Here is a 26,793-nt window from a genome sequence, read left to right on the forward strand (position 1 = left end):
TAGTCAAGCATTTTCAGGCTCAGCTACCTTTTCATGCTGTACAGTACAAATGTAGTTGACCAGTGGAAGTAATTTCTCAATCGACAATTCAAAGCTATGAATTCCCTACCATCATAATCAACTAGATCTTCCTCCTTTAACAGCAATGTAAAAACACACATCAGTGAAGCTGACAACAGGGAAGTTGGTAGGCAGAATCTGGGAATCAGCTATATCATACATGTCAAAACAAGTTAAAACAAAAAAACCCTTTTAACCCTTTACCAAAACCATTTCAGGTTTTACTTACATGAGAAACTACATCTTGGAAACTACAGTGATGCCACAAATGAACTAAAAATACATGCAGATAGCAATAAAAGGTTGTGTTCAGAAACAAATAGTGACAAAAACTTTGAAAATATTATATTTGCTGTACAAATATTAGCTGTTATTAAAATTGCAGTACTTCTAGGGAAAAGCCAGCTTATTAATTAAATGACAAATGTGCTAAAATGCCAACATTAAAATAATTTCTGTTTGTTTCACTTCCTAAATAACCTACACCCTGAAATTTCCCCTGGCTTATTTTTACTCTCAGTTTTTTGTTAAGCAATTCTTCTGATTTATATTTGTTGAAAATAAGACCAGAGACTGGTTATCTTAAACTGAGAAAACAATGAAAATCTAGAACAGCATTTTCCACAATACTTTCTGCTTCACTTCTTAGATCAAGTTAACCAGCCAGATGAACATACCTTGCCAATAAAAACTACCAGGCCCGCCTACTATCAGGTCTCCATTCTACAAAAAGCAGAATTGAATAAAATTACACAACAAAAGAAGACAACAAAATCAAGCATGCATGGGAAAAACAATTTAAATGACCAAAAGAATATCAGAATCATAATAAAGGAGAATAGCCCTGTTCAAGGAAAGGATGTAGGTGCATGGATGTGCAGGAAAATCCACAGTTAAATAAAGTTAAGATTACCCTATGCATCTTCACTTGAATGAAAGCCATAATTTTTTTAGCACTAACAGCATTCTAAAAATTCCTGATTATTTGTAACAAAACAAAGTCAGCATAAAAGGGTCTTCACATTCAATGAAGCAACAGTAATGCTTTACAGAGAAATATACTTTTGTCTGCCCTACAATGAGGTCTTTACTCCTCAGCTATTAATAATGTGAATAACAATGTAGCTGCAGAACACTGAAAACGATGGCAATGCTCAAAGTTATGTGAGATCCTGGTGCCGTAATAATGGCACAAACAGTAACTAACAATAGTTGCAAAGTTTATTCTTTGGCCTACAATGTTGTTTCTGGACCCTCTTGGCTTATAAGAACAACTATCTGTTTCCCTTAAGCACTTTGATTTTCGCCTCCATAAAAGAACAGTCTTACTCAATGACTAGTCTGCCTCCAAAAGCATCCTTATACAAGCTATTTTAACTTTTAAAAACTAGCTGGTGCCTGCCCATTATTTCCTGAAAGTCAGGTCTCTGGAAAGCATCATAAGTGGGACACACTGAGATAGAAGCACATACAAATTTTTGCCTAATTATCTATTAAGACAGACTGAGCAGAGTCAGATTGGAGTGCTGCAAAGAGATCAACAGGTGCTGACTGCAGTATTTCTTTTATTAATGAAACCAGAAAGTTTGAAGCTTGCAAAGGAGGAAAGAGCTTGCAACAACTTCATGAAACTTTCCATATGAAACAGCATGGCGATAAACTTTTGATCCCTGAGACAGTGCTTGAGCACTAAGGATATATTAGAATTACCTTTGGTCAAAGTATTTCAGAAGCAGAATCTCACCTTGTAAAAATCTAAGCTGAAACCTGCTTGACAAAAGCCTTGTCCTTCAGGATCTGCATTGCCTGCAATTATGAAGGTAGAAGCATTTTATTGATTTCACAGTGCATGTGGAAGACAGCTTAAACACCCCTCGAGCTGTAAGGCTGTAAATGCAAAACTACCAGTATATGTGAAAAGAGGTGTATTCTTTTTCAGAAAAGGCAGAGCAAATCAAGACCTTCTACAGGACCCTGAACATGCAGCCCCCTTGTGAAGATTTTGAAAAACAGGACCAGTTACTTGGAACTTTCTCCTCTCACTGCCAAGGAAGAACCTTTGCAACAACTACCAGGGAGTCAGTTTGAATTTGGCTGGAGATACAGAAGTAATAACTTAACAAGAAGTCCTAGAATGGTCACCACAGTCTGCTCTGCCATAAACACAAGAATAAGTGTTTACCAAGGCATTCTCAAAAAATGTTGACATAGTGGATGCATCAGCATGGGTCAATGTTCAGACAACATCCTGGTTATCTGTACCATGGCAAGGGAAAGGGGCACATGTCCTTCACAAGGACCAGCCCTTTAATTGACACACACTTGCTCAATGAGGACTGAAGTGTAATGTAATTTTGGATGCACATTTGTACATGCAAAAACATCCTTCCTGCTTTTGTTCATTTTTATTTCTAGTCTCCAAATCATTATATAATTGTACAAAGTGTATTGGCATGCATTTTAGGGCTTTCCTATGAATGCTGGAGCTCTGGAAACCTGCAGGATTGGGAAAATGAGAGCAGGAATGGCCACTTGAACTCTCTTTTCAAATGGCATAAGCCTTTGGCAAAGCCCCAGTGAGACATCAGAATTACATGAAGCAGATCTCATGGTCACCATTTCTTACAGATTCAGCTTCTTTCTGTACCTGTCCATCCAGGGACAAGGATTAGGCTTTAAAAGAAAGACTTGGCAGCACAACTCAGTTTAGAGCTATACTACAATGTGAGAAAAGGAAAGCCACAGAGTAACACTGAATGTACATGAAAATATCTTATGTTGCTATAGGTGTGCAGATTTTCTGGTAGACCATGAAAAGCATTATTGGGCTACATTATCACACACCTGTCAGATGTCAGGAAAATCCAGCTACATGATTTGATGCTGCCTCTAGCTTTTCACAGGCAAGAGACCGTTTAATTATGTGAAGTAAGTGTCTACTTTTTCTGTAAAATGCCTGTTAAAAATAATCCATGAGAAACTCAAAGGTAGGAGCACAGTTTGCACTAGAAGAACAGTTAAAAGGTGTATTTTGAAATTAGCCCATGTGCACATGGCAAGAATGCTAGCTGCAGTAGCAGGGTCTCTGTAGAAGGGGTATCGTGACAAGGAACTACATTCAGACTTCTCGTGCTACTGGCTAGCACATACAACTTGAAACAGCTAACCATCTCAGCTAAACTGAACAACATCATAGCTTTGCTGTGAGGGTTTCCCCTGGAAGGCATAGGTAAGCCCATCATATTTGCTATCTTACACACATTACCTTTAGACAAGTAGCTGAAAGAACAATTATAACATCTGTGAGTGCAGAAACTGCCGTACACCCAGCCCAGTCCAAAGGTCAGTAAAGTCACTGGATACTTATATTAATTTTAATAATTTAGAGCACTGAGGTAGTTAGAGTATTAATAATCATCATAAACCCTTAGACATAGGAAGCTGAACTGGATGAATAACTGATTTAATCCAATGTGTGGCATTTTACGGAGACTTCAAGGTAACTGAACTTGGTTCTAAATATACGTGCGCTGTTTTTGCCTATTCCCCAAGAAGTAAGGCCAAGAGATTGCTACCACATACTGAAAACAGCACGGAGAAGAGTGTGGAACAGCAGTGCTAATGTGCATAGCTTTCTTCCATGCTGGAAGTCTTTCATAAATGAGCTATTGTGGGTGATATTGGCACAAATGGTGATACAGGCTTGTATGTGTTTGTGCGGGGTCTGGTCTTCAGATGGTGATCCTATGATGAGAGATTTATACTCAGAATGAGCATGAGTAATTGGTTTAAAATGCTGTCTGGTTCTTATCTAGATCTGTTTGCTACATTTTAAAGCCATTTAAATTGAACCAATTATATCTGATCACTATAACTGTATAAGCTTAAGTTACTTAATTTGTCCTCTTTCAATTATACAAAAAAGCATCCAATGCAGGCATATAATTTAGTGTCGATTTTTCTTTAAACCCTCATCCAATGCAATAATATCATATAGTAATCTTCATTCAACCAAGACTGTGTGAAGACTGAAAGTATGAAAACACTGAGTGCAGTATCAATTCCTCCAACACAAAATTGTTCCTATTAATACTTACTGTTGCGACAAGGTGAATATTCAGCATAGGCACTGAAGTTCTGAATTGCTACATAGCAGGTGCCAACAGGGTCCTTCTCAGGGCTATCTTTAAGGGTTCTCCAATGATATAATGGAGCACAAGCCTGTCAAAACAGAAATGATGTCACACGTGCCTTTCACACACTCACGCATCTCACAAAGGTAGTTTTTAACAATGTGCAAGGATTCTCTCTGGTATTGTATCATTCATGTAGCAATGATCATAACATATTGACAAAAGAAAATGCACAACCACTGCTTCTTATAATTTCATTATAACCTGAAAGGCATAGTCTGATCTTTCACTTATAGCCCTTAGCAGGTGAAATCTGTCAGGGACTACACATTTAAGTATATGTTAGAAATACCCTCTAAGTCTGCTTCACAAGTAATATGTTTGCTCTGTTACCGCTCACTCCATAGGACTTGATCCCACAGTTTAAGATATAGATCACATACATGCAGCTGAAGACATTCCTACTTCTGTTTTGATATGTCTTAAGATAATGGCCATTGCACTAGAACTGCTATGATTCTATTCAGCAGAAGGAGATTTGTCAGTGTTGTATCATATTGTCTATCACAATCATCAGATTGTCTACCTCCTTATAAACCCCTGGTTCAAATCTTTGGAAAGATGATACAGTTATAATGTATTCAATAGTCTCTCAGTGAACAGGTTTTTGCTAAACAAATTTTGGCTAGTGAACTAAAATTTAATCATCTGTGTTACGGTAGTGGTGTTACAAACATGACAGTGTAAGGATAAAAGACATACAAGTTGTGTAGAGAGAGATTATCTTTTTTGAAAGCAATTCAAGTAATTGGAAAAATAGAAAAGATAAGCTGTCAGGTATGCAAGTCATTCTTCAGGGGTTCCTGTGCCCTAAAACTTTTCAGTTGGCTGGAGGGGAGAAGACACCACCTCTCCCTACAACCTTGCCTCTGTAAGATACAAAAAATTCCTCCATTCATGTCCTACAATGTCTTACTTTTCCAATCAGAAACCTATCTACCTATGGCAAGCATTGTTATTATTCACCTTACTGTACAAGCCTTAGTTCTGCAATCAGTTCCAACTAGATGAACCACTGTGCTACTCAGAGCTTACCATAAAAGTCAGAGCTTCTGGAACTATGGTTTAAGGACCAGGGACTCTTAACATGCTCCTGCCTAGAAGACCTTACAGATTAAAACATACCAGAGAGCAAAACCAGAGTACAGCAAGAGGAATACGTGTCCTGTGAGGGTGATTTTAGGTACATTTGACATCAAGCAAAACAGATTGAAACAAGTATTATACATAATCATAAAAGTTAACCTAATGCTGTTTACTATCACATTTGTAGTTTAAAAAAAATTTTTGACAGCTAGATTACATTTTCTTTTTCTCTCCTTTCAGTCTACAAAGCTTAAAAGACACAGTTTTCTAGCTTCAATGTTCAAGTTTTTGCCTGAAAAGTGTTGACTATATCTCTGTTTCCGAAAGCCTGAGAAGAGTTATTAGAAACAAATCAAAGTTTGGTCAGTACAGACATAGCACATCAGTCGTGATGAGGTTTTATGCTCATTTCCTTAAGATTCAGCAAATGGTGGTAAAGAACAGTTCTATTCCAGTTTGTGAACTGTTGTTTAGTAGACTATATAAAATGAAAAATTTTCAGCTATTTTTAGAATTTTTACATTGACAATTCAGAAAAGTGATATAATATTTATTCTTACAAATACTTTCTCTGTGTAATTAACCTTTAAACAGAAAGTGCATGTACAAAAGAGTGGTACATGAAGGCATTAAATAGGAATTTTGAGAGCTGATAACACTGACACAAGTGACAGAGAATTAACAGTATATGCTAGCTCTGTAACAGAATAGGGTGATGTTTTATTCATCACCTGTTTCGTGTCAAAATCCTTCTCTAGGTTAATCACAAGGCATACTATTTAAGGGAAGAATTTCCATTAGATAGTTCTTCCATTATTACTCCTTAAGTAATAATTGGAAGTTTTAAGCAAATCCCAAGATATGAATTATTGCTTTGCAATTGTAAAAACTAATAAAACTAATGATCAAACTAATTATTCTTATCACAATTATTTCAGCGACATTTTCAATGTAAACCTTAGTGCATAAATTGTAAATACAAAATGTCTGTGTATAAGCAGCATCACCACTACTTTACTCAACAATAAAAGTACTTGCCCCCTGCTGGGGTACTCTAGCAATACAGGTAAAATGTTCAGTGAAACTGGAAAACAGACATTGCACTTTGACAGCAATCTTGATTTGGAGATTTTTTGTTATGACTTTTTTGCAGCTGTTTTACCACAACTATGACAAAGCTGTTCAAAACAATGTAAATGTGACAAAAGAGGTCAGTGCTTTCTCTTACTAATTGATCTTCAGCGCAGGTTCTTGGCTGTCATTACATTCTCTGTTTAACATTTCAAGCAGAGCTTCATAATACAAAACATTTTATAGCATCTAGCTATCAGTTACTGTGTAACTCTAAAATACATCCATTATCTGTTTTTAAAAAAAATCATCATTCACTTCCATAACAATATGGCATTCTGCTATTTTCACATGGCAGTGGGATCATCTTCACTTGATCAGTTCAATCTGATTTTATAGACTGCTTTCACTTTCTGAGTTATATACATCATCTGTTTTATAATTCATGCATAATCATAGAGTTGTTTCCATAACCTACACATAGAGAGCTATTACAGATATAAGTTTGAGAAAAATACACATTATCTCTAAATGAATACCAAATGCATAAGACTTACCACAACTTTTTCTTTATGAGCTTTGACTGTTGCCCCAAACCATTGATTTGTCTTAAACTCAATAGGTTCCCTGGTGCCATTGACTTTAATTTTCCTGTTGTCTGACAAAGAAAGAAGCAGTATGTTGACAGCTTATTTTAAAAAGTATTATCCTGTGAATAAGGTACAAGTGAACAGATTAATGGATATATTACATTGCATCCACTGTCATCATCCTACCAGCTTAATAGGAAATGGATGTTCTAGCATCATTTAAGCTTTTCACTGGTCAGTGGAAACCAGCTTAAATTCACTTAAAACGTCAGAAAAAAATTAAAAGGACTGGAAGAAGAAACTCAGTGTTTCTCCTTGCCAAAAAAAAAAATGTTTACCTGGAATTTGTGATGAAGAATGAACAAGAATCTACAAAAATAAGTGAAAATTCCTAAAAAGTTTTCTCATATGTGGTAGAAACTTTCCATGTAAAAAGCATGTTCCATAATTAGTTTTTGTCAAACAAATGACATTTCTCAGTATGCTTATGCAAAGACCAACACTGCAGAAAGCAAAAGACTTAGTTTTAAACAGAATTACATGTGTACACACTGTCACAAGAGACAGCTTCTTAATGTTGCTTTATATACACTCTTGCAGATGTCAGCATAAGAGAAGCCATCTGGGCAAAGACTCAGGCCAATTACAATGCACTTCAGGTTTTAATAAAAAGCAGACAACCCTTCCTTTCACCCTCAGTTCTCTGAAGTAAACTGATTTCCCATATGTCCATGAGCTATGCTCTTCCCTTACCAGTCATTCCTAATGAACTTCTCAATTTATACATAAGCAGGGCATTACTCCTTCCCCCTTGTGTCTGCATTCCCTTATGTTTGTTTCTGGTTCCTATCAGGAGGGATTTCACAAGAATCAAACCTTTTTATTCATGCTAAGTGAAAATAAAACTATATACTGTCTACCTTGGAATGTAGAAAAAAAAAGTAATGTTAGATTATATTGTATGGATTTACATATATTTTTAAAAAACTGAGCAAAATGCAGCCAATGCTTTAAAAAGCCAGCACTTCCTGGGATTTACCTGACAGGAATAGATACCTGAATGCTTTTCTAGGAGGTTGGATCACCTGTTACTTCAGCTCGTGGTAACCTCATAAATGTTACACATATAAACTGAGTTAGAAAGAAAAACGCATTACATTTGGAGAACAAGGGTACCCTATCTCTTTATTTTTTCTAAGAAACTTGAAGGAAAGTTGAATGAGAATGAATCTGTGAAAGTTTGAAGGTCTCTGAGAAACATCTTTCATACAAATATTGTTTCTGTGCTGCGCCAATTACAAAAGCTATTACAGAAATCCATGCTTAGAGAGATAAGAGAAAGAAATGTCAGGAATATTTAGATCTTAAAAATTCATGAAGAGCAATTTAAAAGCACTCTAAAAATATTTGTTTTAAAAATACATTTTATTTAAGTTAGGCCTAAACTTTAAGAGTGTGGTAGACAGCTACTTTGACACACTGCATTGTAGGAGCTGCCAGCTTCTACCTAGTTGCTGGCAACATTACTTTTGATTATATTTTCCAATGAAGTCAAACCCTTTCAAACTTTAAAGGTTTCTTTTTTTCTTTTTTTTTTTTAATGCTTCAGCAGATCTGAACGTGATCAATGTCCACAGATGAGGTCCTGAAGCTTTTGAAGCTTGAAAATTAGCCATGGTCAGCTTACAGTAGCCAATGCTAGCCTGGCTCTGAGGGTGCTCAAGACCAATATTCTATCTTAAAAAAGAGCTTACATTTTCAATCAAAACAGCATATTTCTCTACTGGCAAAGTATACTAAAATTTGAAAAGAAGTTAGTTTTTAAAACTAGTACAACTGTTTGCAGGATTTGTAAAAACCATAGCTGAATTTACCAGTAAATCTGCAAGAACTGTATGCACCCACCCACCCACCCTGCTTAGTAGCATCTGGTATAGTGTGAATCCTTCATCATGTGGCATGGGATTTTCATTACAAAATAATCAGTAAAATATCACAGACACAAAAATTAATAAATAGCTTTTTTCCCTAGATAAATCTCTTTTGACAGAAATTCTCTAATCACCTTTGTTCAGGATCCTTGCTGGAGCTATGGAGTCATAATCCCAGTATCTGAGGTTGTCCCTTAAAATACAGTTTAGTCTTTTTTGTATAACAACTAATCAGTATTTCAGATTGCTGTGAACCAGCTACTGCTTCCCCTATAACTTTATCAGAATGAAGCTATATACACAACTAACTTGTCGGAATACACATGGACTGTTATTACCGTGCCCTGATAGTATTCAGTTAGACAACAAGGCTCTGAATGAAGCGACTGGAAATGTCCACTTCTGAGCTAGTCATCCACTTATAACTGAGGACACGATCTAGGGCACAGTTCTTCTCCTCCTAAAGCAAACATCTGAGAAGGTCAGAAGAACCATGGCCTAAAAGTACTTAATTTATTTTTTTTTTACCAATTGTAAATAGCCACAGATGACCAGCTTAGACTAGACTCAGATGAAAACTATTCATTTACTCAGATAAATCCCTATCCAGTCTGAAAAAAACAGTTATTTCTGTCTTTAGTACTTCCCTCAAAACTATGTTATCTACATGTTTCAAAAAATAACTTGTCTGTATCCTGACAACACCCTTATATGACAGAGAAATATCCCTCCTTGTGTTATTTATGGAAATCCGAGGCCCACAGGCTATGTCTATACTGTACCTTACCCATAGGCTAAGCTATATTTCCGTGAACAGCAAAAACTTGGCTTGAATTCAGGTTGTATTCAAACGTCATCTCCTCTTCTGGAAGAGAATGCCTGGCCCCTTTTAGGAAAGAGTCCAGGCTATCTTGTATCATGATACGTGACACTAGTGCAAGGACAGCTAGAATACAAGGCAGCAGCTGGGCTGGGCACACAACGCCTGAGCCTGTCCACAGAGCGGTCCAGGGAGTGCCTGAGTACCAGCTGGATTGCTTCAGGGCCAGCCCAGGAGCTGTTCCAGATGGTCAACAGTCTGGATGACTCGTAAATTTGGCTTGAAACTCAGTCCCGGCGTCACTCTTAATTGTACTGCCTAAGACTGTATTGCAGGCTAAGGCCCAGACAATCAGGAGTACGCAAAAAGCAGAGAGATGTGTAAGTATAAATTTAGGTGCAAGGACATACTTAAACTGCATTTCATCAACCCAAAAGCATCTCATTTTCTGCTGCAGGAGCCAAGACTCCTATATACTTGTACTGCCCCACAATCCAGCTTCAGAAGCAGCTCTGGAGATGGTGAAACATGATTTTCCAAGTCAGTGTTCCTTCATCCAGTCTGTTAGACTCAAGGTACCTAGGGGCTACCAAAGGGAAAAAAGCCCCTTAAATTGCCAAAGCAGGAGCAGGACAAGTAGAATAATTTGAATCCAGACAGTAAAATGCAAACTTATGTAAGAACAACAGTGCAGAGATCCATTTTTAGGAATTAAAGCCTGAACCTGGAGCAAGTGTTAATGCAAATCCATCATTTGCACACATTACACTAAATTTGGCACTTTCCATTCTATTCTATTGGTGTCCTCATAGTCACTGTGTCAGCACATTATAAACTGTTTAACAGGCATGAATCAAACATTACTCTTACAAATATTTATTTGTTGTAGTAATCAGGATCTGCATAAGAAACATGTATTTGCAAACACTGACAGTGGTTCATTGTGGTTAACTGAAAACTAGAAGTAAAAAATGCAGCATCTGTTATAATTTGAAGATACTCAAATGAACAAAAGCAAATAAAAATATTTTAATCAAACTTAAAACAGGAAAACAATGCTTCTAATCAAAGCAACAAATGCAGATATGTAATAAAACTGCAACTGTTTCAGTTAAGTTCGCACCCTTCAGGAACTTTGAAAAGTGTTATCTTTACTTGCTCTGTGTGTGTTTGCCTGTATGTACTAGATAAACAAAGATAGCCATTAACAAGCATCTACAGCAGGCTCAGTTACACTCTGCCCTCTAATCTGTACCTACTCAGACTACATCCAGGATGGCAAATCCCTTTCAAATGCCTGTTTTGAGATATATGTCTGTGTGTGTATCTCTGCACATCCATATGTATAAATAAATACAGAGAATATAAAATTTAATATATATATTTCATATACTTATACATAATTATATGTATGCATACGTATAAATAAATACAGAGAACATAAAATTTAATAGATATATATTTCATATATTTATACATAATTATATGTACACAGGGTAAAGGTGAATAATCACCTCAACCTATCCATATTTATATAAAATGGGAATACAAACATATAAAACCAGCAAACATTTAGATTTATAAAACCAGCAAACATTTAGATTTATATAAATATATATAGGTCAGGGAAAGTGAATATCCCCCTCACATGGGGACAACACCTGGAATGCTACGTACAGTTTTGAGACACCAGTACAAGACTGCCGGGTATTTGGCCTGAAGAAGAGAAAGCAAAGGAGGATCTATTTGCACTTCATCCAGTGTTCAGTAAGTAGAGAGAAGAGAGCACCAAACTCCCATTTCAGGTATGCAGCAAAAGAAAAAGAGGCAACAGACACAAGTTGTAGCAAGGGAATTTCTGATTAGATATAAAGAAAAGACTCTTCACGGTGAGGGTGATTAAGCACTGGAACAGATTCCCCAGAGAGTCTGTGGCATCTCCATCCTTGGATAGTTTCAGAACTTGGCTACACAAGGCTCTGAGCAATCTAATTTAACTTTGAAATCAGCCCTGCTGCATCATTAGGGTCCTGCCTTACAGGAGGGAAGAGAGAGGTAAGGGTTCGTACTGGCATACATGGTCCCATATTCTAGAAGTGAGGGAAGAGAGGGGATCCTGTCAACCCTATTCACCATGGCAGAGTGATATTTTTTTGGTATCACTACCATAAAAGATTCCAGTCATACCACCCATTACTAAGCAAAGGTAAGTCAGTAACATTTACAGAGTCATTGATATTAGAATCTCAACAGAGAGACAGAATACAAATGCAAAGCTAAAGACTATGATCTAGGGAACCAAGACAAGCAATTGCCTTCAATATTAATGCTGGGGAAAAAAAGGACTCCATAGTGTGTATGACAGTAGGGACATGCAAAACCCTTGCATGATGAGAAGAGTAGATTCTATTTTTAGATTTATCTGATGCTGCAAACATCTATTTAATTTCTGGTTTTTATTGTATCTTAGATGCTATTCATATGAGTTATTTTAATTTAATAGATCATATCTAGAGAGCTTTATTTTGGACTTTCATTCCATGAATCAAGAAAAAAAGAATCATCAAACCTAATAGGATTTTTTCCCAAAGTACAATCTGATCAAAAACAAATTAAGACCTCAGGGCTTGAACTAACTAGCTAAGGGTATTTTTTTCTCTTCTTTAGATAAGGCTGAGACTTATAAAAGAAACTCATGAGGGTCTATTATAAATCAGAATGCTACAAGTGAACCATGAGGCTCCAGATAAGGTCTTACTGGCATAATGGACTGAAATGTGTCAACATTTAAAAGTACAACAAAGTTCTCCCTCAGCACTTTCTCTTGAGATGCAAATTCTGTTTTATAACAGGATTCTAAGTTTTCCTTAGAATCTTACCATCTCTACAGCTAATGATTTTTTCATGTAACTAAACCTCTCGAGTCCCTCAATACATCCTTTCCTTATACAGTACCTGGGTTCTGTTACACTCAGCTCAACTGCTGGCCAGATTAGCTCATGTTTTTTATCAACTGCACGCTTGGCCAGAACTGATCTACATCCCCCTCCCCTGTTCTTCTTCAGAGGCTGTTCAAATTTTCTCCAGCTAGTTTAGAAAAATATAACCTATTTTACAAAAACTGGTAAAGTTAACTGATAGCAAGACAATACCCCAGTGAGTTCTGGAAACTCTGGGGAAGTAGCATCTAAAATTCTGCTTTTAGGAGCTAATTTAAAACATAAGAACTTGTTGCAGTCTGTTAAGTATTACAATTAAAAGTAACCATTACAATGAGTTTCTGAAAGATGAACTATTAGCTTTTTACCAGATTTCAAACGCAATAGTGCACTTCAGGGGGCATTTAAGTTTGCTTCTGGCTGCAAGATGCTTTGTGTGGTTCAGAAGTTCCCCAGCTAATCAAGCGGGGAGAAAGTTTTCTTCATATTGCTCTCCTGCTACCTCTCCTGGCAGCTGAATGGAAGAGCATCCAGTTTAAACACAAGGACTTGGTAATTCTACCTCAATGCTAAAGCAGAAATAGTCATTGTAAACCTCATTTCATAATGGAGAAACTGAAAAGGAGAAGTTAGCTTTGTGTAGGTAAGAGAAGAAAGACAGATCACAGCTCTTTAATATAATGCCAACACTTGTTCTCCTGTCCTCTCATTGGGTTTCAAAGAGTATCACAGCCTTACACTGCAATGCAACAGGACAGCTTTAAAGGGCAGGGAAACAAGGGAGAAGAGTCTCTGCCCTTTAGTTCATATCTCCTGGAGTAAGGGGATACTAAAAGCCCTTCCATTATACTTTATCTCGGTTCCCTGCTGCAATGGAGCAGGCTAAAGCACCAGTTGTGCTCTCAGGGGCAGTGCTTTCAGCTTCTTCCCAGAGTCTTGGCCCTGGCACCTAGATTTAGGGAGCTTCAAAGAACTACAAATATGGGACTGCAGAGTCAGTGCTGTATCAACAACAGGAAACATAGAAAGTTCCTGCTAAAGCCCCTTCTTGGCTGGAGGCCATATCACTGGCCAACCCATACGGGAACAACTGGTCACATGACTTGTATATGCATGGGTTGGCCCAAATCCTAAAGCATGTCAACATGTCATCCTCCTTCCCTCCTCTGCCCCCCTGTCCCTTGTCGGGATCAATCTATTTCATCAATAAGATTAATAATTGATGTTCGTTTGCAAGTAAATCACCTTGTTGCTTTGGAAATCTCTGGATTAGCTACTCTGAAGAACAGAGATAGGTGACAGGAAAGATTAGTGACAATGTGGGAGAATTGCCTGTAGAACAATTTCAGTTAGGTGGTATGACTTTTAGGAATAGGCCACAGATACTCCTGCACCTCTACTAACTCCAAGCCATCTTCACAACAGAATAGTTTAGCCCACACACATTGCCACATTAAGGCAAGTTATGCAGCTGCTCATAGCACTCAGACCAACTTGAGCACCCTAACATATGCACAGTGCCACAGAGATGATTTCAGGAGTAGTCTTGATTTTGAATATCAGCGCTAGTAGTAAGGAACCCAGTCTGTGTTCAAGAGCTAGAACATGGCACTTAGAAATAATGACACATTTTTAAAGGTGTTCTCATATCTTTCACTGCGAATTGAGTGAATACTGAGTGTTCCTGTTGGGTACGCATTAGTAAACAATGCAATGTCTACTCCCTCATGTGATCTTAGCTTCTGAGAAAAAAGGAGCAAGACAGCTTCACGAACCATAACGACTTGTCTTTTGTTGTTTAAAGCTCACATGAGACAAAGAATAGAGTTTAGTCCTGAGTTTCATAGTCTGTGTGGTGGCAGGGAGATTAGCCATAGTTTGCCAGTGACTCTGAGTGCAACCCTTGCAATGTCAGCTCTTTGATCCACTGGGGAACATTGCAGTTGCCTTACATCAGTGTCAGGATGTCAGGTCCAGTTAGGCTTAGCATTTGTATTCTCCCTTCAGGACATTATGGCATGCAGGGTATAGAATAACTTTCTTTAAATTTAAACTCCAGTTATTTTAAAAATAGAAAGATATTATTCACAGAAAAAACCAAAACACTTCAACAAAACAGCCTCTATAGGACCAAAGACCATCCTGTCTCAGCGTTTACCATCATAATAGTAACCTAAGCAGGCCTAAGTTTTTCACTAAGGCATCTACCATTTACTTGGTTCCCTCAAATCACTTTCTGGACAAGTGCCCCCTCTATCTGAGGCAATATATGCTTTACAAACTCAACACATTCTTTTTTCCTTCCTTCCCTTCCCTGACTCATGAGCATGTTCTTGTTCATCATTGCCTCTTAACAAGCCTTAAAAGCTTGTGGAGACATTTTGTTCATTTGTAGTTTGTTATACTTTACAGCCCCATAAGAAGGCATATCAAACCATTCATTCAGTAAATATCTCAATATCTGTAAAATACAGGATAGCTATACATTAGTACAAAGTAACTCCACACCTGTAACACCATAATATATAAAAATGTCCAGAATCTTGACTGAAGCCATCACAGAATACTAGACAACTGTTTTCATTTAGTAGGACTGAGATATTAATAGTGTTAATACAAATAACATCAAAGCACTTGCAAATGAAGGAACCCTTCTTGAAATTAGGTCTACTGTTTTTGTGGAAACAGTGAAATAATCTGTACAGTTACATATGAGTGTTACCAATTACGTGCCCACTTACACACTTATTTGTGGCAGTAAAAGTCCAAATAACATCCAAGTGCACTGTATGTTCCTTCCCCAAAGGCAGAACATAACTTGCAGTGAATGCAACATGCCTGAGGTTCATTTGTGTACCCAGCCCTCAGAAATGGAAGACATGAGCCCTCATGCTCATAAGTAATTTAAGCCAGTGGTTTTCAACCACTTGGCTTTGTCGATCTCTTGAATTTTTAAGTTATAGTGGAAATTTCACAGTTTCTGTGACCTGCAGCGATTTCACGTATCTAACTTGGGATATGGTATCTGTGAATCTGCTTTTCTTTTATTAATTCTTTAGAATTTAGAAGTCCTCCATTGAACTCTCATGGCTGAAAAATACTGATTTAGCAAATTCTTTATCTATTTGTTGGGTCACGTTGCCTTTTAACTGTTACATCATACTCTCCCTTTCTTTCTAGTTCCACTCAATTTTTACTTCTGATCTTAATTAAAAATCCTTTCAATTATTCAGCAGTTTTGTTTCTTCTATTGCATTTAGTGAATCTAACTGAAAGAGCGGTATTATTTGGTCAAGAAAAAAGTACTTAAAAAAGAAAGGTTTGTATAAAAATGCATTAAAATGAAATCTTCCAACTCTGAACCAGCCTCTGTAGTTTTTCTGTCTTGTTTCAGAAAACATTCCCAAAGCTTTCCAAGACTTTTCAAAATCTCCTATGAGGCATGAAGTATTAATCTTTAAAATTAAAGCTGCTAGAGCTGAATTTCCAGTCTTACAACAATTACTGGGTGTTTTTGTTTTGAGAGAAAGGATAATCTTGTGGTTAAGGAACTAGAGCAAGAAGAAAAAAATCCCAAGTCAGTTACCAGTATCATCACCAACTTCCTATATGATCTTTGACAACCAACCCAGACTGACTTTTTTCTGTTTATTGGAATAAATATAAAAATGGGAATATAAATATGAAATGGGAATAGTGGCATTTCTGAGTGATGTTGTAGGAGAAGGCATAGCAAGTACAAGGTGCCTGTACAAGAAAAAGCCATAAACTGAAAATGCCCCTTATATTTACTAAGGACTAAGTCCCACTAGACATAGAGTGGCAAAAGGCTTCAAAAGGAACTGTGTGTACCAGGTTATTTGAAATAGTATCATCTAGGCTAGAGCTCATGTGGACTGCTCTGTTTGGGGGAATAGTGGAAAAGATGGAAAACTTGCTCCTTTGAGTAGCATATTTTGGAGAGAAAAAACTGACATGAAATATACATCCATACTTCAGCAAAAAGAGTCACCTAAGGCATATTAGAGATGGCCTTTATGTTTCTGGCAATGAAGAATGGGTGCTGGTACAAGCTATGCAAACCTTCCTGAGGTCCCTGTCTGTGAGGGCAGCTGGCCATTGCTGAATTGTGTGAAATATCTTTACTGCCCTTGGTATCGGAATTAGACAGCTAATGATAACACTGCTAAATCTGCCTATACTGCAGTCCCTAGTCCAAGTATAGTGCATTTGTATCTACACAATGGGCTTTCTCTGGCTTAACGTCAGCTACCTACAAGTCAGGCATCTGTCCAGAGGACACAACAGTCTCAGGTAGACTGAATGAGCCATGCTTTGGAGATTCCAAGCTGAATGGTTGGGTGATACAGTCCAAAGCCTTGTCGATACACTTACTCATCAGCCTGCATTTGTGCCTTTATTTGAAACATAGTATCTGTAAACGGACATCTCTGCCAAGAGTATGGAGTTGTCCTGAGTCTCTTAGTCAACTTTCCTGGAGTTTCCCACAGAAAAGCCACATGTCCTTCTAGGTTTCATCACTACATTTTCATTCATTTTTCAAAACGCCCCTTTAAAATGTGATGGAATTTTCATTTGGTCTGTAAGTTTTCTGTTCAAACCTGAAATTAATTTGTATAGATAATATATTCCACTTTTGTTACATGAACTGTCTAATCACAAAATGGAAATACAGGAATATTTCCTAAACTGTTTTTACTTTAAAGATGTACACTCAGGGCATATTACAATACAAATATTGTACGCATACTGTCTACGTCTGTACAGTCACATTTATAAATAACCACAAGCTATACATAATATTACATGCCCAAGTAGCCACATACACATGCAGGTACTATCTCTTACTCTGTTTTGAAGAATCCCCAGCATGATGGGAGAGTCATCCCAAGCAGAGTTCCTAGACACTAACACAGTAATAGGATGTGTGGGTGGCTGGAGCTGGAAGGGGTAAAGAACTGCACTGCTTACTTGCTACATTTAAGTAAGCTCTTCTGATTTAATTTGTGCTCTCAGGAAAAAACTGAATTGTATTGTGTTCACATTTAAATAAACCACAAATTTTAAGATTAAATATAACCTAACAAATCATAACTTTTGCTTAACGATTAAACTGTCAAAGTCTGCCTAAATAAAGCCAATTGGTTTTAAATTCCCTGCAACCACCAACTAGGCTTAAATTATTTTCAAGACCTATAAAGACAACAGAAAACATAAACAGCCTGAATTATTTAAAAAGTGTGTTCCCTCTAATTAAATAAGAAACATCTGTCTTGGGGTTTTGGAAGTGGATCTAATCTATCCACACTATGCCTAAATCAGTTTGCATCTAGCTTCCAATATTTTGAAATAAAATTCTTGCTTTCTGAAAAGAATCAAACAAGCATGCCAGAAGACGTACTTCATCCGTCTGAACAGACAGAAACCCCCTTGCCTTCTGAGCACTCAAAAAAAAAAAAAAAAAAAAAAAAAAAAAAAAAGAGGAATCTGCTACAAACACCTTTCACTAAAGCATTAAAAAAAAAAAAAAAAAAAAAAAAGAAGAAGAAGAAGCAGTTATTAAGATGAACTACGCACAGAACCTGAAGTCATACTCCCGTTATTTCTCTGGGGACCACTAAACCCTTCCTGCAAGCGCACATGCATACGGGCTCCCAGGAGCGGGATTTCTCTAGCGAACTGCAGATACTCAGAACAAAGTGACACAGCTAACGCCAGCGCGGAAGAAACTGGTGCCGAAGGGGGACCCGAGCACAGCAAAGCAACACGCACAACGCTGCGCTACGAGATTCAGCAATTTACTTACTGGTATTATCAAAGGGTATCTGCCTGCACTGGCTGGCGGGCCAGGCGCAGTAGTACACCGCTCCTCCTTCCACTATGTCTGGCTGCGTGGTGTTGGCTTTGGGAGCTCCCACCAGGACACTGACTCTGCGAAACACACCGGGAAGTCACCGGGGCGATCGGGACCGACGGCCGGCGGCCCCGGGGCCGTCGCCCCGGAGACCGGCCCGAGGGCGGCGGGCGGGACGCCGCCGTTTGCCCGCCGCCTTCCCCAAAACCTCCCCCCTCCCCGCGCCCCTCGGAGCCCCCCAGCCCCGGCCAGGCTGGAGGAGGGCGGCCCGGCGGCGCTGGGGCACAGCCCGGACCCCGCCACCCCCCGCGGCCGGGGGCGCCGCGCTGAGGGGAGCGGCCCGCCCGGCGGCGGCGGCACTCACGTGCTGGGGTCGGGGATGTAGAAGTCCACCGAGTACCCGAAGTAGCTGCCCGGGGGCCCGCTGTACACCGTCGGCTTCTCCTCGTCCAGGTTGAAGGCCACCAGCGCCGGCGCCCAGAGCAGCGCTGACAGGAGGAACAGCGGGTACGGCCGGTGCCGGCGGCGGGCGCGGCCGGCCCCGCGCCGGCGGCTGAGGGGCAGCATCCTCGCCCGCTCCGCGGCCGGCTCCCGCTGGCAGAGCGGAGCTGTGCGGCGGCCCGGCGGTGCCGCGGCGGTCTGGCTGCCGCCGTGCGCTGGCGGCGGGGCGGGGGGCTGGCGAGGGAGGCTCGGCCCCACTCACCCCTCCGCCGCCGCCGCCGCCGCCGCCGCCGGGAGAGCCGCGCTCGGGCGCCCCCTGGCGGCCCGCGCTCGGCGCCCGCGGCAAGCGGCGCAGCGCGGAGCCCCGCGGCTGAGGGCGGCCGCCGGGGAGGCAGGGGCCGCGGTGAGGCCCCGCCGGGAGCGCGGTGGCTCGGCGGGGAAGCGCCTCTTCTACGAGGCAGCAGTTGAGCCCGAGGGACCCCCGCGCCGCCGGCCCGCGCCCGGGCCCCGCTACCGCGGGGCAGGGCGAGGCGCTGGTGGTCGGTCTGGGGCCGCCTCACCCGCGCGCCTCCCTCGCTGAGGGAGAAGCCGTCCCGCCCGTCGCCGACGGAGGTGTCGGCGCCTCGGCCCAGCTCCGCACGACGCCTGCGGCGTTGTGTGGGAGAGAGGACGGCGCTCAGAGCGCTGTGGCTGCGGTGTGGCCGTCGGGGAGCCGGAGCGGCCCTCGACCCCCAGCGCAGGGACTGACGCCGGGGCCTGGGCAAGGTTTCTCCAGGCCGGCTGGACACGGTGCTCGGGGTGGTTTGCTGCACTCACCAGGCTCTATCTGGGGAAACCGATTTGTCTTGCTCAGAAATTCCACCGGTGAAGCTGGGAGAAGTGCATGCTAAGCAGGACACCCCCTTAACTCTGGCCAGCAGAGTTACCTGATGGCCACGTGTTCACAAGGGAAAATGGCTAAGTCGAGGCTGGTGGTTTCTGCTTGAATTTCACTCAACTTCCAGAATTTTCAAGGGTTTAAACTGAAGAGTCTGATACTTGAAAATCCCTTTTCAGAAACTAAAGTGCATGGATAAAAAATCGGCCTTCATCAGATTGTTATGTGATGCCAGCTTGGCTATTATTTAAAAAAACAAAACCACAAAACAAACAGCAACCAAACCCCCTCCTAGCCACAGGAAAGATATAAACCCAGCCACACAGTTCAGAACCCATTAGGAAATTCATTCCTCTCTAAGTTTCTCTGTTAGTGCTTGCCTGGCTACATGAAGTTTTAATATGGGGAAGGGGGGACCTTACACTCGCATGGAGGAAAACATTGCTATAGGCCTTTACCACAGCTCCATGCAGCAGCAGGTGTCATGCCTCTTTTCCCACAGAAATAACCGATGCTACTTTATTGCATGTGGCATTACATGGAGCTTTTAGAAAGCTCCTCTTATAATTTCTTCATAGAAGTAGTTAAAAACAATGAAGCTGTATAACTCCTGTCTTGAACTGTTCTGCCCCTGCAAGCCCCACAATAGTGTTCTAGCTGTTTTTGTTAAGAATATACTAAAACTGACTCTGCCTAAAATGCTCCCTTCCCCTACAAAGCTAAGTGGGGCATCACATCCACATCTTGATGGGACAGTATTCTTATTTATATTTTTTCTGGCCAGCTCAAAGGTAGGAAGAAAAGGAGAAACATTTTATCTATTTAATCAACTCTGTTAGGAGGAAAGAAGGATTGGTTTTCAGCATTTATAATATAGATGTGTCCAAAACAGTATCAGAGAAAGATCAGAAGAATAGAGAACCCATTTATAAACACGGTCCCATAAAGCATACCTATGAAAGCAGCTGAGAGTACTTTGTTTTGTTCTGAGGTTCTGGTTTCTTTACTTTCGTGTTTGTTTTGTTTTAAGTGCTTTACGGCAAGATTATTCAGATAAGACTGACATTCCTGTTCACAAAAATAGAACAGTTTGTTTATTTCCAGCGTTAACTGTGTGACCTTTAGCTGTCCCCACAAGCTTGTAATACTCCTTAATTCTGCTCGCCTTACATTTGTACTGACTTTACTCTTGCTATTAGAGTGAAACATCACCATTGACAGTATTTTGTTATTTTACACTGAACAAGTATCTCTTAGAGATCTAAGCACCAGTAATAAGTTCAGAAGTACCTCAATGACTTGCAGGGTTAATGTCTACTCTTAAAAGTCATACAGTTTTAAGGCAACTGAAGGCATTTGAAAGTTGCGTTGCCTTCTTCTAAATAATAATAATGCCTTGCTCTTGTTTAGCACAACAACAGTCAGTTCCAGTGCTGAGCATCACAAGTGAAGTTGCTGGTGCTCGGAGAGCTGCTCAGATGCCATGCCAGACCTGTGGCACTTGGGAGCGAGAAGGCAGCCCATTCTGGTGCTGTATCCATCTTGTACAGATCTATCCAAAACAGAGTTAAAATTCAGTAATTAGCACAGTTGGAGATAGGTGAGTGTTCACACAAATGAAAAGCAGAAGGGGCATAGCAAGAACATAGGCAGTTCTCATGTGTTCCCCTTGTACCTGTCTTTCAGTTTGAAATAAATGCCACCTAGCTTAGTTAGTTTGAACTAAATTTAAAAAAAAGGAAAAAAGTGCTTCAAATGGCTATCAGTGATAAAACCTGTATGGAGAGCAGGGTGGAATCAAAAGAAGGAAATCTTTTTCAAGATCCTTTTAGCCCCAAGGTGTTAACATACAGCAGTCCCCCTGCCCTTACCCTTTTCCTTCTTTTTTTTCCCTTCATATAAAGAAGAGAGACATGAGTGTAGGATATTCCAAATCAATTCAAAGAGATAAACAAAAACCCAATCTTTTAGTTTTTTGAAGGATTTGCAGTGTTTCCCTAAATAACCCAGACCTGTTCTAATCACTGGAAGCTTATTCCAGGCCTTGGTTTCCTCAGACTTTAGAAATGTTTGGACTGGACATTGTGATCTGCACTGCTCAAGAGATAAGCAGCTGCCCCAGTTGTTGGTAGACTGAAGTTTGGTCTTTAGCATACTTGTGGCCTGATACATTAACTGCTTTGAATATTGAACTTAAAAGTCTTAATAGGCTCTAGAACCTGACCTGAAGCCAGGATGGAGAGCTTTTATAAGAACATTTAGCCAAGAGTCCAAAAGTCATTATCTACCTTACAGAATAACTGGAAGGTCAGATGTGGGACCAAGTATTTTATACAGAAAAATACAAGATTCCTGGTGTGGATTTCTACAGCTTGTATCATGTGCAGTTGGTGAGGTTAATATGTCACTATGGTCTTTCCAATCTTAAAAAATAGATCAGTCAAAGCTTCTGTGGTAAGCTTTGCCAAAGCAAAACTTAAATATTAGTATTTCATAGAAGACTCTATTATGAAAGCTTTAATCTTATTTATGCCATTATTTAGTAATGTACCTGCTAGCAGAGGAAGGGTAAGTATTTCAAGGAATCATATGGGATTTCTACATAAATCTTGTCAAAATTAATGACAATTTTACTGTTAAATCTTTTCAAAACATGGCAGTATGGAAGCTTAAGTGTCCAATTCCCATCGAAAAGCTTACCTTTTCTCTTAGTTGTTTTCTAGTTTTGTTTCTGTAGGCAGGAAGCCTTTTCTTGAACTGTAAGTGAAGCCATTACTTAGTATTTTGTATTGATTATCCTGTCGCAAAGCGAGAGGATAAAATGAGAATGTGACCATGCTCTACAAAGAGCATGAATTTGTGGGATCTGAATTCAGGATGATATGCCAACAAAGGATTTTCAGCATTCAGTTCTGAACCTTACCTCTGTGAACATGTCCAAGTTAAAAATCTTAGCAGAAGTAAATCGTACATGAAAAGCATTAAAGCTAATTTGAGAGTGAGCAGACTAAATCTGCTAGCAATCTAAGCATATAGCCTGTGAAAAAAATGTTTCTTTTCAAGAGATCTCATGGAAATACTTTTTTTTTTTTTAATTAGTTGTAAGTATTAACAAGTTTAATCACATGAAAGCAATGTAAACCAGAGTCTAATTAGCCAGTCTACCATCTTGGTGAAAGCACAGACTGGCTGCTTAGTGTGCGAGGCCCCCAAGGATGGAACAGTAGGGACACCGCAAGGGAGGCTGTGCATGCATGCAGTGTTCATGCTGCACCTCCTAGGCTATTGCAGTCAGCAGGCTTGCAGCATAATACTTGGCAAACCCACAACGGAGTCTGAAGGTGCTCTCCAGGGCGCGCCTGATGCTGTACGCTAAACAGCTTTCCTTGCAGTCAAGGGTATCCAGAGTAACTGTCCACAGGCTGGCTGTAGACAGTCATCCAGCTGGACAGCAAATGCACCACAGTATGCATTGAGCTAATGGAGGTTCTTGTTCTTGCTTATGAACTGTTCTGTAGACATAGGCATTTCACTACCCTAATGGATTTTATTCCCATATCACTTGCCTGCTGCATCCAGGCCCATCTTGGGCTCCTTTGCCCTAAACTCATCCTCACAAGGAAGAGAAGAGAGAAAAAAGAAGCACACAGATGGATCAGAGAAGCAGAAATTATAACTGTCTGAAAGATAAAGCCAAGAACTTCAACAGAAGTATTCAAAAACCAAAGTGCCCTGCAAGTACTTAATGATTCACTGTTTTAAAGGGGTCTTCATGTGGATTATAACAAGGATATTTACATTTGGATTTATACTGGCTGCTTATCTTGAATGGCTCAGGCTTTAACAAAGCAAAAATCTATTTGTTAGCCTTAAGCCTTCAAATATAACTCAACTGGGCTAATATGAGGCACTGGAAGTAGTATTTCCGTTATTTATTTAGGTAATCTATTTAGAGTATCTAACTGTAAACTTCAGTATACATCGAAGTGGAAATAATTTCTCTTTTACTATTCAACCAGCAGTTGATGCCAGTACCTCTTTTTCTCCTCACCTCTTTGTTATGAAAGTGAATTTAGAGCAAAGAGACACCAACACATAGCTGAACATTTTTCTGTCTCAAAGGACTTCGAGACATGAGTGGGAGAACCCAGTTTTCCAGACTGACTATCAAACAGCCTGCTAACTGTACCATGTTGCCAGCTAGGACACTAGTTGTCTCCCAGAAGATACGGACCTTTCCTTGTCAATTAAAATTGAACCATTGTGCAATACATAAAAAATCATTCACCTAGAGTATTAATCAAAATGTCATTTAATTGTATATTTCATTCATGTGCTTTCTTACAGTTATCATTATCAATTTGCTCTGGTTAGTTAAAGCATGTATTTAATCCTGTAGAGTGCTCTGGTATTACTTATTGACTAAGTCTCAATTTGCAAATTGCAATATATACATATATACACACACACACACACACACACGTACCCATTATATTTGGTGCTTAGAGCAGAACAACCTGTGAAAATTATATAGTATTCTGGTCATTTTTCTACAGAAGCAAATCAAAAGTGCCAGACATTAATGCCCCACATATTATAAGTCTGCCTTCTAAATAGCAATGCTCTTTTAGGGAACAAAAGATGAATTTCCATAGTCAAAATCTCTCCCATCTTGTTCATCAGGGAGGAAAGGACAGAAAGGTTCACATGGCTGAGGCTCTCAGATGAGCTGGCTGCATTCCATTAAGCACTGATAGTTCCATTAAGCACTGTTAGCCTCTGTAGTCCAAAAATATGTGAAGTAAACCAGAAGCCAGGCCTCAAACAATTGAGCAGTATGAAGGAAAAAAGATATAGAAATAAAGGTTCTTATACCACACTAAGCATCAGCTAAATACCTCTGGAGTATGGCAGAAGTTTTAATCAGGACTAATGCTTATACATAGATCTCACACCAGCTGGGCTTCTAAATTTCTTTTTTTCTGTGAAGTAGAACATAAACTGTATCTGAGAGTGGACTAGAAAAAGGCTGTTTAACAGATTCAAGCTATGATTCAGTGCAAGCTCTGGTGTGAGATGCTCTGCTACAAGCCAAGACAGACACCAGAATCTAGGAGAAAGAGCAAAAGTGAATTTTCACCTTCTAAGACATCAGTGCAAGTCTGCCTAAAGACATTTATCTTAAAAGTGTAAAACCAGCTAAAGCAAATACCTATCAAGCCTGAGTAAAAAGTAAAGTTTCAAATTTGCCAAGCAGTCCAGATTAAAGCAGATTCTCTTAATTAATTATCTATATACTTTTGAGTAGCAATACTACTTTTGCACAAGTCTTTTAGCATTAGGCCCCCGCAGCAAGAAGGAATACTTGTGTTCTAATCAAAGTGAGTCAGATAAGATGAATTAAGAATCTTTTCAAATTATTGTCATCTGAAAACGAATTATTTTTTCAGAAAAAGAAATCTCAAAAAGAGTAAGACACGCTGCTGTCAGTTCTGCAGTAAGGAATGGTCACGGTAATTTCAGAAGTTAGGTCTTGATTGAACTTGTTTGGTAGCTGGGGGAGGGATGGGGCTGCAGCAGTGGCCTGTGTGAGAAGAATTCACCAGGAGCTGTCTCCATGTTACAGAGCCAGTTCCAGCTGGCTCCATGATGGACCTGCTGCTGGCCAAAGCTGAACCTGTCAGCAAAGCTGGTGGTGTGTCTGTGATAACGTGTTTGAGAAAGGGTAAAAAACGCTGTATGGTGGCTGGTAGACAGGAATGAGAATATGTGAGAGAAACAACCCTGCGGACACCCAGGTCAGTGAAGAAGGAGGGAGGAGGTGCTCCAGGTGCCAGAGCAGAGATTCCCCTGCAGCCCGTGGGGAAGACCCTGGTGAGGCAGGCTGTCCCCCTGCAGTCCAGGGAGGTCCACAGTGGAGCAGATCTCCACCTGCAGCCCATGGAGGACCCCACGCCAGAGCAGGTGGGTTCCCGAAGGAGGCTGTGACCCTGTGGGAGCCCCGCGCTGGAGCAGGCTCCTGGCAGGACTTGTGAGCCCACAGGGACCCACAGTGGGGCAGTCTGTGCCTGAGGGACTGCACCCTGTGGAAGGGACCCACGATGGAGCAGTTCGTGAAGGACTGCAACCCGTGGGAAGGACTCGCGTTGGAGAAGCTTGTGGAGGACTGTCTCCCATGGGAGGGACCCCACGCTGGAGCAAGGGAAGAGCGTGAGAAGGAAGGAGTGGCAGAGATGAAGTGTTATGAACTGACCACGACTCCCATTCCCCATCCCCCTGCCCTGCTCAGTGGGAAGGAGGTGGAGGAGTTGAGATTGAAGTTGAGCCTGGGAAGAAGGGGGTGGGGGAGAAGGTGTTTTTAGTTTTGTTTCTCACTATCTCTATTTTTAATTAGCAATAAATTAAATTTAATTAATTAATCTGTTTTGTCCATGATGATAATTGGTGAGTCATCTCCCTGTCCTTATCTCGACAAGGAGATAAGGAGCTTTTTCATCTATTTTCTCCCCCTGTCTTGCTGAGGAGGAGGTGTGAGAGAGTGGCTGGCTAGGCATCTGGCAGGCAGTCAAGGCCAACCCACCACAGAACTATACTGTTCACCCATTTCCAGATGTAAATCCAACAGATACATTGTTATGTAACAGATACAACAGAGGACATATCCACAAGTGTCACACGAAGGATGTTCTCCTTCTACCACTACTACATGATTTACAGTGCAAATTCTTCAACAAGGGTTTCTCCCCCCCACTTACATACCTCATTTTCGACCTAATCAGTTTGTTTTCCTGCATGATGATCATTCTACAGTCCTATTGTTATTTACACATGAAAATAAACTTTTAAAAATAATTCTGAATGTGAAATTCAGCCCTGCTGGCCATAGCATATGCTCTGCAATCACAGTTAG

The 26,793-nt window shown here is 40.2% G+C and overlaps 1 protein-coding gene across 2 annotated transcripts in view; it reads right to left on the reverse strand.

Annotated features, from left to right (window-relative positions):
- Positions 1 to 19,167, reverse strand: part of ITGA8 (integrin subunit alpha 8) — a 125,974-nt gene extending 106,807 nt beyond the window's left edge. Inside the window, exons 1-6 of one of the 2 annotated variants that reach the window (XM_049798484.1) lie at positions 18,930 to 19,166; positions 18,518 to 18,642; positions 6,968 to 7,068; positions 4,158 to 4,281; positions 1,805 to 1,866; positions 738 to 783 (exon numbers count right to left, since the gene is read on the reverse strand). In XM_049798484.1, the coding sequence (XP_049654441.1) occupies positions 738 to 783; positions 1,805 to 1,866; positions 4,158 to 4,281; positions 6,968 to 7,068; positions 18,518 to 18,642; positions 18,930 to 19,132 (661 nt within the window). In that variant the 5' untranslated portion in view covers positions 19,133 to 19,166. Of the gene's footprint in view, positions 1 to 737; positions 784 to 1,804; positions 1,867 to 4,157; positions 4,282 to 6,967; positions 7,069 to 18,517; positions 18,643 to 18,929 lie in introns of both variants that reach the window. The other variant, XM_049798485.1, reaches the window with a different exon arrangement.
- Positions 19,168 to 26,793: the final 7,626 nt, after the last annotated feature.

This window comes from Accipiter gentilis, chromosome 4, assembly GCF_929443795.1.
Source record: "Accipiter gentilis chromosome 4, bAccGen1.1, whole genome shotgun sequence".
In the NCBI taxonomy this organism is placed as follows: Eukaryota; Metazoa; Chordata; class Aves; order Accipitriformes; family Accipitridae; genus Astur; species Astur gentilis.